The sequence below is a fragment of the Phodopus roborovskii genome, unplaced genomic scaffold, assembly GCF_943737965.1.
Source record: "Phodopus roborovskii unplaced genomic scaffold, PHOROB, whole genome shotgun sequence".
NCBI lineage: Eukaryota > Metazoa > Chordata > Mammalia > Rodentia > Cricetidae > Phodopus > Phodopus roborovskii.
This window is the reverse complement of record NW_026125665.1, coordinates 937,814-954,955: the sequence shown is the minus strand read 5'-3', so window position 1 is coordinate 954,955 and position 17,142 is coordinate 937,814. Positions and strand designations below refer to the sequence as shown.

The 17,142-nt window shown below is 50.9% G+C and overlaps 2 protein-coding genes across 5 annotated transcripts; one reads left to right on the top strand and one right to left on the bottom strand.

Annotated features, from left to right (window-relative positions):
- The first annotated feature begins 344 nt into the window (after positions 1-344).
- On the top strand, positions 345-2,330 carry Gdf15 (growth differentiation factor 15). The gene is made up of 2 exons (XM_051178103.1): positions 345-622; positions 1,570-2,330. Exons 1-2 carry the CDS (start codon positions 349-351, stop codon positions 2,199-2,201), a joined length of 906 nt encoding a protein of 301 aa, XP_051034060.1. The 5' UTR covers positions 345-348; the 3' UTR covers positions 2,202-2,330.
- A 5,502-nt stretch (positions 2,331-7,832) lies between these two features.
- Positions 7,833-12,128, bottom strand: Lrrc25 (leucine rich repeat containing 25). 4 transcript variants are annotated; one of them, XR_007834081.1, is made up of 4 exons: positions 11,842-12,128; positions 10,479-11,266; positions 8,775-8,949; positions 7,833-8,118 (listed from the first exon to the last, which is right to left on the bottom strand). XR_007834081.1 is itself a non-coding variant. In XM_051178106.1 (3 exons), exons 2-3 carry the CDS (start codon positions 11,255-11,257, stop codon positions 8,844-8,846), a joined length of 885 nt encoding a protein of 294 aa, XP_051034063.1. In that variant the 5' UTR covers positions 11,258-11,266; positions 11,760-12,128; the 3' UTR covers positions 7,833-8,843. The 4 variants fall into 4 exon arrangements, 3 of the variants coding, with proteins under 3 accessions (XP_051034063.1, XP_051034062.1, XP_051034064.1); XM_051178106.1 differs by having other exon boundaries at positions 7,833-8,949; positions 11,760-12,128; XM_051178105.1 differs by having other exon boundaries at positions 7,833-8,949.
- Positions 12,129-17,142: the final 5,014 nt, after the last annotated feature.

Genomic DNA, 17,142 nt, shown 5'->3' with positions numbered 1-17,142 from the left:
TGTCCTGTCTAGCTTTTTCTTAGCTTCTTTTGTGTAACATCTATCTTTGGTGGGGGAGGGGGCAGGAAAAGAAGGAGAAGGAGAGGGAGAGAGCGCTGGTCTCAAGGGGAAGGAAGAATTCACTTGAACTTCAGTCTGGACTCCGTCACATGTTCTGTGGGGATGGTCAACCTTCACTGTCACCAGACCCTGCGGTTCATCCCCCACCCCCAGCCCTCGGGGTTCCCGCCCGGATCAGCCTGGTCACCCGAGTTGGCACCGTGAGCTGGGGCGGGGCGGACAGAGTCCAGGACTATAAAGGCGGTGGCAGAAGGTTGAGGTCAAAACCGCAAGCAGGACACAACCAACATGGCCCTGCCTGCGCCCGAGGCCCAGCCTCCAGGCAGCTCGCAGCTGAGGTTCCTGCTGTTCCTGATGATGCTGCTACTGCTGATGTCATGGCCTTCGCCCGGGGACTCTCTGGCACTGTCCGAGCAGCGACGCTCCCACCTGGAGTCCCAACTTGACGCCCATGAACTACGAGGTCGCTTCCAGGACCTGCTGAGGCGGCTGCATGCCAACCAGAGCCAGGAGGACTCGAACTCAGAACCCATCCCCACTGTTCGGATACTCACTCCAAAAGGTGAGTGGCACCTGGGAACCCATCTGAGCAACACACTTCCCCGTCTAACCAACACATTCAAGTCCACGAGGTTCCGCCCAGCGTCCGAGCCTCAGTTTCCCCAGATGTGAAGGGTAGGAAGACCCTGTCCCTTCTGGGATGGCCTCAGTCCTGTGGGCAGCAGGATCAGCAACCCGTCCCCAGACCGGAGCTGGACAGATGACGTCCAGAGACATCAGGGTCGCTCCCGAAGGTGCACAGCGCTCGGGTGGGAGAGAGCGGGGATCAGGAGGCGGGGGCCCTGCAGTGAGGAGGCAGGGACAACGGTCAGGTGGGAGCCACGAGGAAAGAACCTGCAGGAACTAGATTGGGAATCTGACGCAATCGTGACTGTAACAAGTGATAGCGCCTGGGTGGGAGAGGAGGATCAGCGATGTCGTGTCGGCGCTAGGACCCAGGGCGGGGGGTAGGGCCAGGCAGGTTGGGTCCCAAATCAGCCAGCGCTGTGACTCCAAATGAACTGCTGCGCGGTTTCTGAGCCGAGACTCCGTGGCTACGGCTGTGGTGGCGCATGCCTGTCACCCCAACTACTCCAGAGGTTGAGGCAGGAGGCTTGCCATGAGTTCAAAGGGCTACATAGTGAGACCTTGCCCCAAATTTTAAATCTTTCTTTTGAGATTTTTTTTTTTTTTTTTTGAGAGAGCGACTTTCGTAGCAAGCTCGGGACAATCCTCCGTCCCCCAAATTCTGCGAGGGCAGGTGTCAGCCAACAAATCCTGCTTCAAAATGCTATCTACTTTAGCCGGGCGTGGTGGGGCACGCCTTTAATCCCATCAGGGAGGCTGGGGCAGTATCTGGGAGGCCAGCATGGTCTACACAGCGCTGTAGAGACCTTGGGCCCGCGCCCATGTTTGACGGCCGTGCATCTTGCACAAGGGACGGGCACAGGCTTTCCGTTTCTTCTTCAGTGCGACTGGGGCCGCGCGGCCACCTGCTGCTCCACGTCCGCCGGGCGTCGCTGACCCAGGGTCTCCCCGAAGCCTACCGCGTGCACCGAGCGCTGCTCCTGCTGACACCGTCGTCCCGACCCTGGGACGTCACCGCGACCTTGCAGCGTGCCCTAAGCCTCGGGGGACCCCGCAACCGCGCACTGCGCCTGCGCCTGGCAGCGCCCCCCGACGTGGCCGTGACGCCCTCTAGCGGCGTGCGCCTAGAACTGCACTTGCGGCCGCCCGCCGGTAGGGGGCGCCGCAGCGCGCATGCGCGCCTCAGAGACTCTTGCCCGCTGGGTCCCGGGCGGTGTTGTCACCTGCAGACTGTGCAGGCGACCCTCGAGGACCTGGGCTGGAGCGACTGGGTGCTGTCCCCGCGCCAGCTGCAACTGAGCATGTGTGTGGGCGAGTGCCCTCACCTCTACCGCTTGGCCAGCACACATGCTCAGATCAAGGCGCGCCTGCATGGCCTGCAGCCCGATAGGGTGCCCGCCCCCTGCTGCGTCCCTTCCAGCTACACCCCAGTGGTCCTCATGCACCAGACAAACAACGGTGTGTCGCTACAGACCTACGATGACATGGTGGCCCGGGGCTGCCACTGCGCATGAGCTCCGGGCTGTGCCCCTCACCTGCACTCCACCCTGCTATTTATATTTGTATTTATTAATATTATTAATTTATGGGGGGTCTGGCTGGGTTGGTGTATTGTCTATTTATTTAAAGCTCTGTAATAAATATGAGACCGGTTTCTATGGGGGTCTGACCTTGGAAAGCTTCAGTTTTCCCCAAAACAGTAAGTAGCTTAGGGATTGTAAGACCCTCAGAATGAGGAGTCTTCCAGGTTCGGTGGATACCCCAAGAACTCAATGTCCAGTCCAGTTGCTGCAAAACGCAAGAGGCTTTAATGAACAGGAAACGTTTGCGCAAACGGGCTCCTCCAGCACGCTGGCTAGGGAGAAGCCCCCTCCCCTGGGCCCAGGGGCAAACCCACAAGCTTAGGGAGGGGGTGGGACCCTCTGTCCATTGTGTACATGACCCTTGGAGGCTGGATGGTCTGCTATTAGGATCAATAGACCTTAGGGCCTCAGGGTGTGCTAATTAATTTTGTCTGGGCAAACCAGAGTTGTAGCTATCTCTTTGTTTCCTAAGGACCCTATTTACTACCTGCTGACTCACAGGAAAGGAGGGGCAGTGTGAATTTTTCTTATCTCAGGGCCTTGTGAGAATAAGCTAGCAAATTCCAAGGAACAGATAATGGTTTCCAGGTCAGTCCATCATTAACATTACTTTTTTGGTCTTTCATTCCCCCCTTTTCTCTTGTCAATAGTTCTAATCTTATAACTATGGAATTTAAGAAGCAGCCTCCTCTTGGCTCCGGAGGCTCCTGTACTGCTATCTAAGCACCATAATCTGGACAGCACTCATAACAAAAGTAACAATTTTTCCAATAGTAAGCAACAAGAGAGAAATAAAAATGGGCAGTTGTAAGAGGCTGTCCCTGGGTCCTATAACCTGGAGTGGCGTGGGGGTGGGTCCAGAGGAGGAGGACCCAGTCTCAAGGTTTCCGTGTGGTGACATCTAATGTAATCTGGATCTCCAACTTGGAAGTGATGTGAAACTTTCAAGTCTCCCGCCGGGTAGGTTTCTCAGAGCTGCTTCCACGCTCACTGTCTCACCCACTCGAGCACCTTAAGCCTAGCAAACAGAGGCTTAAGAGAACAGCACATCAGCACTATGTACAGAGGTAATTTCCACAAGTGGAGGGCCCCCACAGAGCCATTTACAGGGGCTCAGCCCAAACAGTCTAACCCTGAAAAGCATAAAGGGTAGGAGAGCTATCCGATCATTAACGCCAGTCTCCGCAGTCAATTTAGTGAAGGTCTCCTCAATGGTTTTATTTATGCTTTCTACCTGAGCTTTGGGGTTTGTATGCACAATGCAATTTTAATCAATCCCCAATATCTTGGCCAGTGATTGACTTACCTGGGCAACAAAAAAGCTGGACCATTGTCTGATTTTACTACCTTAGGTATTTTAAATCTTCGGAAAATTTTCTTCAGTAATTTTTTTTACCCACATGGTTGAGACAGGCCCATGCACATGACAGATGAAAAAGCATACCTGTTGCCTGTTAATGTCTAGCAGTACCACTGCCCCAGCCCTTTCTTTACCTTTTACAATGTAACAGCTCCCAGCAGTGAACAGGTCAACATCTCCAGCCAGCAGGATGTCCTTAAGATCTTTACAAACTCCAGTCTCTTTAACCAACAGTTGATGGCAGTCATGAGTCCCTGGTTCACCAGTCTCCTCAGGCAGAAGAGTGGCAGGATGAGGCTGGCTGGTGGAGCGAACACAATCCACTCAGTCTCTCAATGAGAAGCAGGCTTTGGTGGTGAGTCACACGGGCGTTGGTCATCATCAGTTGGCGGCTGCCGGACAATGCTCTCCAATGCATGGGGGCTATTATAGTTGCTTTATGCCCCAAAGTCAACTTGTCAGCAGCGATAGCTTTTAGACAGCCAGGCCCTCCCCTGGCTACAGGATCAAGCTTCTTTGGCAGATAAGCAACTGGTCTGTTCCACAGCCCTAGGGATTTGGTCAAAACTCCCCAGGCGACCCCCTTACGCTTGTCCACATTAAGGGTAAAAGGTTAGTTACATCAAAATGCTTAGAGCAGGTGCTTTCAACTGGGCCTTCTTAATGGCATCAATAATGTCTCCTGATGCTCTGGGGTCCAGGAGAATTTTTTCCTTAGCCTGCAAAACCCAGATGTCCCCAGAAATTCTCTTACTTGCCTGGCCATCGTTGGGGAATTTTAAACCCTTGGGACAGTCAGGTCCAGATGAGCTGCCCAGTTCTGCACGTGTCAGGGTCCTTCCATTCAAAGGCAAAAAGCAGTTGGCTGGTGGGATGTAACCTCGAACGAGTGGGGTACCCGGCCCACGCCAAGGTCCACTGTTCTTCGGGTAGTCCATGAATTACCTTGGGCTCGGGGAGGGGGTCCAAACCCCGTCTCCCTTTAGTTTTATCCTTTCTTAGGCTAGGACTTTGATACCTTGTCTTCTTGGGACAGTCATTTGCCAAGTGTCCTTTTGCTTTACAATATGCACACTGGTCCTTCTTGTCGAGTGGGGTCCTGTTGCCCAGGTTCCCTAGTCTGTTTTAAATTTTTTTAATTTTCTCTCTCTCTCTCTCTATTTTTTTCTTTAACCATTGTAGCCAAGATTTTTTAGTCAAATTCTTTTCCTGTCTTCTGTCACGCTTTTTCTTTGCTCTCTGTCTCTCTACTGTCTTTCTTTTCTCTCCTTCTCTTCTCTGTCCCTTTCATACATTTTCTCTTTCTCTTAACCCTTCCAGTCTCTGGAGTTTCTTCCTAATATCTGTGGCCCAATTTCCCCATGAAGACCAGAGCCACCGAAGCTCTCTGGGCTTCTGAAGTAGGGTCAAAAAGTGCTCTCTTTACCTTAGCCAAATTGGTGGGCCGTCTCGAGGCACCTCAGAGACCTGCCACCAGAGCCTGGCGATAGATTTTTAAGCTCTCCCTACCTTCAGCAGTGTTGCCCAACTGGGGTGAGTCAAAAGAAATCCCAAGTCAATCTCATTTTTTTCAGCTGTGCTGGCCGCCCATCGGCTCCAGGGATATTTTTCTAGCCTCAAGCAGAAACTGTTGATAATCATCTCAAATAGCCTAGAGAGAGAAGATAAGGAACTCCAAAAAGGGGGTGGTTAGTTTTCCAATTACAAAGATCTGGGGAGAAGGGTCAGCCCTGGAGGCTGGTGTTGGGAACCAAACATGTGCGGTGGCAGGGTCATAAGTCATAACCCTGTCCCTCCATTCCGGCATGGCTCTGCCCAGGCCGCACCATGGCTGTTCAGCCATTCTGCTGAAGCTCAGCCCCAGCGGCTCTAGCTGCCCTGCCACATTCCTGAGAGCAGGGGACGAGTGTGCTCATAGCTGGGTCTCAGGCCCTGCTCTCCTGTGGATCTAAAGTCAAACTTAGGTGGGGTAGTTAGTTGTTCACCCATGGGGAGAGTAGAAATGTACACAAACAGTAGGAACAGAAGGACACAAAAACATACACAGAACAATCTGACAAAAAGGACAAATCCGTGCGGTAGACAAATGGTGCCCAAACCAAAGTTACAAAGCGGGAGGGAAGCAAGTCCAGAGGCCGGCCGTCCACTGGAGAAGAGAAACTTCGTCTCCTTCCCTCCTCCAAACAACCCGGGACTTTAGTTCAGGGCGGGACCAAGGGTCTCAGGACACATCTGTCTCCCCCTGTGGTCCTATACAAGTCCTATGCAGGCCAGTCACAGATTCAAATACTCGAGTCAAAAACACGTAATATCAGACGCATCAGACATACGTCAAACATATAGGTTGTGAGCTCTTACCTCCAACTGGCAATGGAATTGAGTCTGGGGGGGGGGTCAACCAAATCCCGGACGAGCCCCCAAAATGTAAGGATGAGTGGGTGAGAATGAATGAATGAATGAGACATCAGGAGTAAAGGGGTTTGCACCCAAGCCTGACGACCTGGGTTCAATTCCCAGGGACTCACTTAGTCCCATGGTGGAACTGACTCCTGACAGCAATTGTCCTATGTCTTCTGATCTCCATGTGCTCACTTGCTCTCTCTTTCTCTCTCTGTCTCTGTCTTTGTCTCTCTTTCTCTCTTACACACACACACAAATACGACACAATAAAAAAATTCTTTTAAGGGCCAGAGAGATGGCTCAGTGGTTAAGAGCACTGACTGCTTATCCAGAAGATCAGGGTTCAATCCCCCAGCACCCACATGGCAGTTTAAAACTGTCTGTAACTCTGGTTTCAGAGTACCTGACACTTTCACACCAATGTATATAAAATAAAGGTTTTTTTTTTTCTTTTTTAAACATTTTAAAAGAGTTGTAGCATGTCTGGACTGTGCTAAATATCAAAGTCAATCTATGTCATTTGTCACAGGAACAGTGCCTGGCTTCACCTTAGCCGCTCTTCTAATGGCCCTTCCAGTATGATGGGGGTTACCTTTTCAAATATAGGCAGCCCGAGATCATCATATTTGAAATTCTACCAGACCATGCTGACCCCAGCAGGGAAGAGATCATCAGCCTTGCTGTTTCTAGAAATTGCTTTCACGATAATACTGCCTTTGGTCTTTCTTATGAAAAGAGTAAACAATAAGTTATGAGGAAGTTCCACTCACACTCTCCCAGGAGAGACATTCCTCATATGTATCTCAGAATTGCTGAGTCCAGGCCCTCGCACCTGTGTAAACCCTTCTGACGTGTGCAAGAGTGTCCCTTTCTACATCATTCATCAGTGAAAGAACAGGTGATTTAGAAGGTCTGGTAAAGAAGTCACCTGATAGGTTGGGGATGGTTGTTCATGCCTTTAATCCCAGCACTTGAAAGGCAGAGGCAGGCAGATCTCTGAGTTCTGTGAGTTCAAAGCCATCCTGTTCTACAAAGTGAGTTCCAGGACAGCCAGGGCTACACAGAGAAATCCTGTCTCAAAACAAACAAACAAACAAACAAAAACAAAACAAAACAAAAAAAAACCACGTGATGGGGCAAGTGTGAGGTGAGACAGGGCTGAGGCTGAAGGTCCTGAGGTAGGGTTGGGCAGGGCCCACGGTAAAGAGGACCCTCAGCAGAGAGCCTGTGGGGGGTTTCTTAATTGACAGTGATGTGTGAGGGTCCAGCCACTGCCCCCTGTCTGCTGGTACTGCAGTTGTGTGAGCAGCTAGGAGGAACAAGTCTGTAAGCTATCCAGGACTCAGGCCTTTCATCCCTGGTGGCTCCCTTGGGTCTCCTGCACAGCAACAGGAACCCACAGGGATGTCAAACACCAAAGCAGCAGACTGGTCCATCTGTCCTCAGAAGTTTCAGCCTGCACCAACTGCTCTTGATGGTTTCCCTTTCCACTCCCCAAGCTCCTAGGCACCCTGCAGGACCCACTGCAGATTCTCCTATCCAAACTTGGAACCCTATCCAAACATTTTCCTTCTGGGGACTTTCCTCCCATTTCTCCTCCAAAAAAGACCCAGCCAGCACCCCTGAACTAGGGGTACCCCTGACCAGGTTTTGCCTCAGCAGGAACTGGACCAGCATGGGGTGTCACACTGAGCTCTGGGAAGCTTGACTGAGTTTGAGGAATCTTGGAAGGCTTCTCGGGAGTGGCGTGCTGTTAGTCATGGTTCTTTAGAGTAACAGAACTTACAGAATGACTCTCTATGCATAGGGAAAGGGTTTATTGAAGGATTTACAGGCTGCAGTCCAGGTAATCAACAATGGCAGGCTGTGAACAGAAAGAATCCAGTAGTTGTTCAGTCTACAAGGCTAGATGTCTCAGCTGGTCTTCAGTATATACTGAAGTCTTGAAGAAGTAGGTTCTGATGCCAGGGATGTGCTAGCAAGTTGAGGGCAAGCAGACAAAGCAAAATTTTCCTTCTTCTATGTCCTATTAGATTTCCAGCTGAAGTTGTGGCCCAGATTTAAAGGCGTGTTTTCCCACTTCAAGATCTAGATCAAAAGCATGTGTCTGACATCTCAAAGATTCCGACTAGAAGTGGATCTTCTAGCTGGACATTTGTGGCACACGCCATCAATCCCAGCAAGAAGTAGAGACAAGTGGATTTCTGTGAGTTCGAGGCCAGCCTGGTCTACAGAGTGAGTTCAAGGACAGCCAGGGCTGCACAGAGAAACCCTGTCTCAAAGAACAAAACAAAAAGAAAGAAGAAAAAGAAGTGCATCTTCCCGCTTGGAATTAGGCAGCAATCCCTCACAGTGTTCCCTCACTTTTGGGTTTTAGTTAATTTCAGATGTAGCAGGTCGACAACCAAGAGCAACCACCACAGCCTTGAAGTGTTCGTTGGGTGGGCTTGTTTTGTTTTTAATTTGTTTGTATGTCTATTTGGTGAGCAGTGAAGCCATGTGAGAAAGAAAGAAGGAAAGAAAAAGTGGCACAAGGAGCAGCAGGGGCACCACACAGGCTAGAAGCCCTGACCGGCATCCCTGAGCTCCGCGGGGGAGGGGAGGGGAGGGCCGGGAGGGGCGAAGAGGGGAGGGGAGCCCTGGATGGGTACAGAGCCACTTGGAAATCCAAGATAGAGATGTGGACTCCTGGCCTTGCCCCCATGTGGCCCACAGCATTTATCAAGCACCACCTTCACACTGACCTGAGGGTCCTTGTGTCCCCTCTGAGGTTGAGAGTCCTGGGGAGCATGGGGCTCTGTGCCCGGGGCCTCCTATGCTGGGGCCCATCCCAGGGTCTCCAGGTTGCAGTAGATAGGCAGAGGGTCGAGGTCAGTACCCTTGTAATTCACGTAGAAATCCGTGTCTCCAGAAGGGTTCCTTAGGGGACAGAGGGGGGTCAGGGCCATGACAAGGTCACAAAGGGCTGTGGAGTTTGGAGTTCTCTCTTCCCCTCCCTCCCCCCATCTCTTTCTCTCTTCCTCTTTTTCTTTCTCCTCTTCCCACACACACACACACACACACACACACACACACACACACACACAATCCTTGAACTCTTAAGTAAGTCCAAAGGGTGAGAAGGGCCTATTGGTGCTTGTTTCTTTTGTAGTTGGGGGCGGTCTGGATGAGCTTGCCCCTCATGGGCACAGGTTTGACCACTCAGCACCCAGTGGTGGGCAAATCACTGCTGCACCTCAGAAAAAGCCTGGTTCCTATACCATCAAAACACAAGGGTGGAAAAAGACGTTAAATTTGATCTTCATATGTGGGTGTGGTGCATGTGTGTGCCAGAGGCGCGTGTACATACCCATGTGTGTGCCTGCATAGTGTGTGCGTGTGACTTCACGTGCCTATATTGTGTGTGCGTGAGTGTGTGTGTATGTATGCATATATGACGTGTGTAGGAGTGTATGTGCAAGAAAGTTTGTGGTGCAGATGCCTGCTCACCTCTCCAGCCCAGAACCCACCTTCATGTAGCCCAGGTTAGCCTTGGATTTCCTGCCTCTGCCTCCCAGAGTTGGACTGTGGTGAGGTAGGTAGTGGTGCCCAAGGCATTTCTGGGTGAGCACTCCAGCCTGGCTCGGCCCCTCTGGCTATTTCCTTATTGTCATTTTCCTCAGAGGGCAAAAGAGGCTGTGAGAGGCTCTGGGAGCCCCTTGAGGGTGGGAGGACTCCCAGGGTGGGCATCTCTTCCCACTGGGGTGGTAATTGGTAATAGAGGGACTTAGCCTAGGTTAGTGACCTCCCCCTTCCCTTTCTGCTTTTTCAACATTTGCATCTCATTTACATACCCCTCCTTCTCAGCACAGAGTTACGCTGATCTCAGCTTCCAGCCGCCCTCTCTTCCTTCTTCCTAGCTGGTCCCCATGACCTGGCCCACAAACTTCACCCACTTTTTTCTTTCTTTTTTTCTCTCTATTTGTGAGTTTGGTTTGAGAAAGAGTTTCATGTGGATTCAAGCTTGGGAGGCAGAAGTGTCTCCACCCCACAGAGCTGGGAAGACAGACAGGCAGCACCAGCAGCCCATATCACAGGAAGGTGCAGTTCTCATATCAGGAGGACGAGGACAGCACTCAGTCAGAGCTGCTTTACCCCACTTCACCCCAGCCCTGCCTCTCCTCCTCCTCCTTTCAGAGCTGCGACCTGGATTCACAGGTCACACAGTGAGGAGCTGACCCCTACACACATGGGAGCCTTATCTCAACCCCTGGAGTTGAGGTAGGTCTGCAATCCTCACACAGAGTTGTGAAGCTGCTTGGCCAATGCCACACAGCCTGCATGGGGCCCACTTGAAAAGTTTAGACTGGTGATCTTCCTGCCTCTTACTCCTGAGGGCTGAGATGACAGGCACACACCACCTTCAGCTGAGGCTGAGTAGTCGCCCACTGTGGACAGGTGTCACTCACCTGGGTGCAGCCCGTGAGTGGTCCTCATCCAGTTCACCCATGAAGACATTCTCATAATCCAGTATGGACCTGCCTGGTGGTGTGTCCGGTGACTGGTTGCTATGCCTTGCCCGGAAGTCTGTCACCTGTCTGGGGACACTGTATGAACTCTGGTCTTTGCTGAGGCCTTGGATACTGGCTCCTTGGTGTCGCCGAAGTCTCCAGGCCAGCACAGATCCACTGACAGCCATAGCCAGGAAGATAGTCCCTGCCACAAGGGCACCGATGATCCCTGGGGCCAAGCTGTGGGGACAGCTGAGCTGCAGGAAGGTGGAGAGGTTCCTCAGGGTCCCGGTATCTGGGTGCAGACACAGCAGCTCCTGCTCTCCAGAGCAGTTGTACTGGCGAATATCGTGCCAAGAGGTCAGCCCACAGCTGCAGTCAGCCCTGAGCTCCAAGTCACAACGCAGGGCCAGCAACTGGTCCACAATGGCCAGACGGTTGTGAGTGACAATTAGGGTTTGCAGCTTCCCCAGGTTGGCGAAGAAGGCTCCAGGTAGTGCCTGCAACCCGTTCCTAGACAAGTCAAGGACCTGCACGTGGCTGGCCTGCAGTGGCCGGGTCCTCGGTAGGGACAGGCCAAGGCCAGTGAAATTGAGGCAGGTGTCATTGAATGTCTGGGCCAAGTCCACATCACTTGGGTACACCATGCAGGTGAGGTCTTGACTCCCCAACTCGTGGAGCAGGGCCAACAGAAGCAGGAGACATGACCACAACAACCTGGCCGCGGTGGCCCCCATTTTAGGAACCTGTGTGGAAACACGGGTGTCAGATGGCAACCTCACCCTGTGGTCTCCCCCTCTCTCCCTACCTGGTTTGAATACTGTGGGTTAAAAAAAACTACATTAATAATTCAATCCAGGCTAGAGGAGATGGTGTACACCTTTAATCCCAGCACTTGGCTAGCAGAGTCAGGTAGATCTCTCTGAGTTCGTGGCCAGCTTGGTCTACATAGTGAGACCCTGTCTCAAACCCAAATAAAACACCCTCAAACAACTCAGGCTCATATGACATGGAAGCACATGGGTCCTTGTTGGCCCCTGGTTACATGTTTCTGGTTCCCAAGCCTCCATCTTCTGATCTATGAAATGGATGCATCAGGTAACTGCTGGAAGACTAGACCACCCTCCCACACACCTGCCCCACTTCAGATCATCTGCAACAGTGATCTTGGCCAAGATATGTTATATGCAGATGGGTAGTTGTGGACAACACCCAGCCTGGGGCCTGGCAATATCTTACCTGCAGACCCTGGTACTCTGCAGGGCAGCCTGGGACTGAAGGAGCCCTTTCCTAACCAGCTGCATGAATGCCTGGGTCTCACCTCCTGGTGTTACCTTCTGGACTTTGTGGGATCACAAGCCTTGGGGGCCTAGGGTCTGGGTTGAGATTCACCGAGGTGCCTGGGAGCCACCGATCTGTTGACCTGTCGTTCTCCTCCACCTCTGGGCCCAGCGCCTGGGAGAAGAGGAGCATGTGTTGGAGTGCAGGGGCAGCGTGGAGACCTACTGGGCCTCTCTCTGTAGGCCTCAGGCTCTCTCACAGAGGAGGAGGGGCTGCTGTACCCCACTTCTCTCTTGCTGGAAGCCAGTGACCTCACCCTGTGCTCCTTGGCCCACAGCTTCCCCACCCGCTTCCTGACTTCTGCTTGGCTCTGCAAATATTCACTCAACAAACAATCACTACAAACGGCTCAGTCCTGCGTAGGCACTAGGGGTATCTGGTCATAAGAAAGAACAGCTAGGCAATGACACTGCCATGGAGACAAGACAGGCCCAGAAAAAGGGGCAGGATACCTCAAGGCATACTAGAGGAGGCAGCTTTAAAGTTGGAGCTTCAACATATGGCTAGGAGTTTGCTAAGGTCCTGTGGCCTGAGGAGAAGCTAGCTAGGAAGAAGCTGAAAGGAGGAACTGGCAGTGAGGGCAGGGGACAGAATAGCTGGCCTCTCACAGGTCATAGGGAGGCAGAGGAAGATGGGTCTCTGTGAGTTCAAGTCCAGCCTGGTCTACAGAGCGAGTTCCAGGACAGGCTCCAAAGCTACAGAGGAACCCTGTCTCGAATGCTCCCCACCCCCCCCAAAAAAAAGAAGGAAGGAAAAGAAGAAGTGGATGAGGCAAGGAAGTGGGGTGCAGCTGGTTCTCATTTAGGAGGCTGGGTGTGGTGCAGGCAGGGCCAGACACAAACAGAGATCACAGCTGTCCTCAGCACTTCAGACCTGTAGGGTAGCCCAAGATATCCAAATGCTCCCAGAGACCATTGAAAGCTAGAGATATTGGGAGACTCCCCCAAACCTCTCTAAATGCCAGTGACACACACACAAGACCCCTAGAGATAGTGACAGGTAGACACGGAGCCCTCAGCACCCTTGTCTCCAATGTGACCCTCCACAATTGAGCTCTAATGTTACAAGGCCCCTTGAGTCACTGAGCTGTACCCACATCCGAGCTGTTGTGCTGGGCATGGCCCCAGGGCTCCAGCCTGTGGGGTTAGTTCCCTCTGCTGCCTCTCCCTGCCAGGCTCTCTGAAACCACAGATGGCCCATTTCCCCCACAGCCCTTCCTCTAGAGGTGCCCAGGCCTCAAACCCCAGGCCCTCTTCCTGCTGGCCAAAGGAGCCATAAGGACTCTTTGCAATGGGCACAGTCCATTCTTGTCCACAGGAAGGGGGAGGGCTACTGGCCAAACAATGACCTCAGTAAGTGACAGGTGATGTGGAAGGTGGCCAGGGACACCAAGATCCCAGTGGCCAGGTTGAAACTGACAAGCAAACACTGGCTGTCCCCACCTATGGGGTACTCTCCCGCCTGTGGGGCTTGTAAACCCAGTTCCTGGTTTCCAAAGAGTTTAGAGGTAAAGGACTCTGAACTGTGATCTTTATCTGTTCAGCCAGTGTAGCTTAGATTGCCTCAGAACTGTCATCCTCCTGCCTCTGCCTCCCCAGCGTTGGGGTAGGAGCAGGGCTTGTGCTGGCACTCATGATGGTATTTTGTACAGGGCAAGAGGAGCTCATGTTCATGGATAACCACTAGGGAAACCAGCAACGTGAGCAGCAGGGCTGTCTCTCCCAGGAGAAGGAGGAAGGCATTCCTGTTCCCATCCAGGAAGCTGGGGATGGAGGTGGTTACTGTCCCGGATGTGCTATCTGCAGAGTGCTCACTCAAGATTCTACAGACCTTTATGTTGATCTCAGTCATTCTCCCTACACAGAAGGGATTCTATGCTGTAAACAGTCTCAATGTAAACAAGGCTTAAGTGTAGGGCCCTGCATGGACCCCCGAGGCACCTTCAGCAAGCCTGAAGCTGTTTGCTGGAACTCCTTGTCCCGAAGCTGTTGTTGGTACTCTTCCCATTTTGATAACACACACCTGGTGACAACACACACCTCGTGGGGAGGAGCCACGCCTAAAAATCCTGTTATTTTCCACTGTGCTGTAAATCAGTATTTAAGCCTGTTCCATCCCCTCAATAAACGGCATTCAGTGTTTGGCATTCTGACATTGCCATTGAACGAATGACCCCCTGTCTTGTCTCTTTATTTCAATCTCTAGGCCTTTGCCCAATTCGTGGAACAGATCTTAAGCACGGGCGATACACTTAAGCTTTGCTATACTCACAGGTTACTGTCAATCAGCTTCAGGACACTTTACCCAAAACTGTGCTGTGCTTCAATATGGCTACAGTCAACAGCCAGGGGTTGGACTCCAGAAAATGGTTTCTGAGTCCTGTTTAACAGAGTTTCCTCTGCAGGCCCTGGCAACTGCAGACAACCCACAGAATTATAGAAGCCACTTGTAGGGAAAATAGGCATGACCACAGCCAGGGTGGCTAATGTAGTGCAACAGTAAACTACATTTCTACATGGGAGTCCATGGGAACCTCTGGTTCAGATGATTTTGGAAACAGCTCTGAACCACAAGAACATGGCCACACTCATGACTGTGGATCTAGGACCTTCTCTCTGGCCCACACTTGGCAGCCCAGCCTGGGCTACACAGGAGACTGGGATCCCCCACTGAGGGTGTAGGCCTTGCCTACAATCTTGGAGACAGTTATAATATTATGTCCATTTCACAGATATGCAAAAATGTTGTGGAATATATTTGTTTAACTATGTAAAGATGTGTTGCTTTGCCTGCCTAAGGCACATGATTGGTCTAATAAAAAGTTGAACGGCCAATAGCTGGGCAGAGGAGGGATAGGGAGGGCTGGTATGCAGATAGGAAGCAGGAAAGCAGGATAAGGTAAATGAGCTTCAGTGCAGAATATATATCAATAAAAGTGGGTTACTGTAAGAAAAAAAAAACTAGATAGAAACAAACCTAAACTAAGGCTGAACATTCATATTTAGTAAGTCTCTGCACCATGGTTTTGGGCTGCAAGTCCAAGAAAGCCTGCTGCAGAAACTGAGGCCCCAGGTTGCTTGACTGGTTTCTTAACTTCTGTAAGTAAATGGAAGATCTGACAGCATTTGAGTGGACACTGTGAAACTGCCTGATTCATGGAGTACTGTTTGTGGGGATCCAGGAGATTGTAAAGTGTTTCTGTGCTCCGCAAGTAAGGCCTTTTATTTACAGACTTTCCTGGCCCTCAGCCCTTTCAAAAAAGAATTTTTTTTCAAGGCAGGGTTTCTCTGTAGCTTTGGAGCCTATCTTGGAACTTGCTCTATAGACCAGACTGGACTCGAACTCACAGAGATCCGCCTGCCTCTGCCTCCTGAGTGCTAGGATTAAAGGCGTGCACCACCAATGGCTGGCTTAAAAAGATTTTTAAAATTTATGTATGAGAGTATGAGTGAGTGTGTGAGCTCGTGAGTGAGTGTGTGAGGGTGAGTGTGTAGGTGCATAGTTAAGTGTGTGGATTTGTGTGTGAGCACATGTGTAAGTCCCAGGAAGCCCTGAAGAGTGATTCCAATCTCCTAGTGCCAGAGTATATGGCCATCATAAGCTATTGGAGGCTGGAAAGAGAACATGGTTCCTCTCAAGGTCAGTAACCCCCTTTAATGGCTGAACCATCTCTCCAGCCACACACAGATCCTGAGATCCTCAGGGTTAGTGGATTTTAGAGCCCTGTTTGTACAATACAGAAGGATTTACCTGTCAGTTACACACAGGAGGCTATGACTCATTATTTAGACGCTACCATAGCTTAGAATAATTAGACTACAAATCTGCAGAATTCCAACCCTGCAATCATTGACATTCTAACCAGTCAGCAGAATGTGGGGTGTAGGTGCCAGCTCCCCAACTTTAGTTAACAGATGTGAAGTGTGTAATGCTGGCAGTGGAATCCAGGGTCTGGTGCATGCTGGGCAAGCAGTTTACCTAAGCCATGCCCTCAGCCCTAGATTTCGAATGTTTAGAAAGAACTAACATTTATTGAGCATCTACTGGATACAGAAAATCTCCACCACTGGGATGCGGTTATTGCAATGCTAGTCAAACAGCTAATTTTTTACTTTATGTGTATTGGTGTTTTGCTTGTATGTAAGTCCATTTGAAACTGCCAGATCCTCTGGAACTGGAATTACACACAGGGAAGAACCAGCCTGCCGCCATCTTGACCTTCAAAGTCAGTCATCTTAAAGACAAACTAGATTCGTTCCAGTTTATAGTTAAATCTGTTTCTCAAGGATTGGGCTATGCCCCACCTGTAACACCTGTAACAAATGGTTCTGCACTGCCTGTTCTCAGAATGGCAATCATGTCTTTGTTTCAAAAAGTTGCTTATAACCATCCTGCAAGCTCCCTTTGTTTGGTTATAACCACCTGTTACCTTGTAACCACGTCTTTGTTTCAGGAGGGACTAACTTTTTATGTTCTCCTGTAACCCCACCTGTTTCCCCATCTAGAACATCCCCCACCCGGCCCACCAGCTGTTCCACACATCCAGTGCTCACCTCTTGAAATCTGCCTTAGGGGAGGTATCTGTTATAGAAGATTCATCCCAACCCCTGGCATCCATAGACCCAAAGAGTCTGGAATGTTATGGTGGAAGTTCTACCCAAGCCCCCCTCCCCTATCTCCATCCAAACCCTGCTGCATCTCAGAAAACCTGCCAAATGATGACCCCTCCCCTAGAGATGCTCAAGACCACTCCCACAGGGTATTTAAACCGCCCCCCCCAAAAAATAGACGTGATTTTTCAGGTCTTTATTTCTCCTCTCCTTTTGGGGGGCTGGAAGGACACTCGAGAACATTGTATTTATTAAACGTGTTTTTTTTTTTTTCTAATTCAGTTTGATCTGGTCTGATTTGGATTGCTGCTGCATTGGCAGAGAGGCAAAAATTATGCTCTAAGTAATTGCTTGCTTTAATTAATTTGGCCATGATATGATTGATGATCTGGGTTAGTGGTCTTTCTCCTCCCATCTTTGGGACTAATAGCAATTGTGAGCGATCTTGTCGGTGCTGGTAATGGAGCCTGGGTTCTTTGGAAGAGCAGCCAACACTCTTAACCACTTAACCATCTCTCCAGCCCCTAGAAAAAAAGCCAATTAAGCCAGGTTGGTGTCACTGGCCTGTGCCCTCTGCCCTCTGTGGCTGAGATGGGAAACTGTCTCAGAGTTTCCCTTAAATATCTATTTGGACGCTCACGTGGACGCATGCGCCAGGGCAAAGGTCCCTT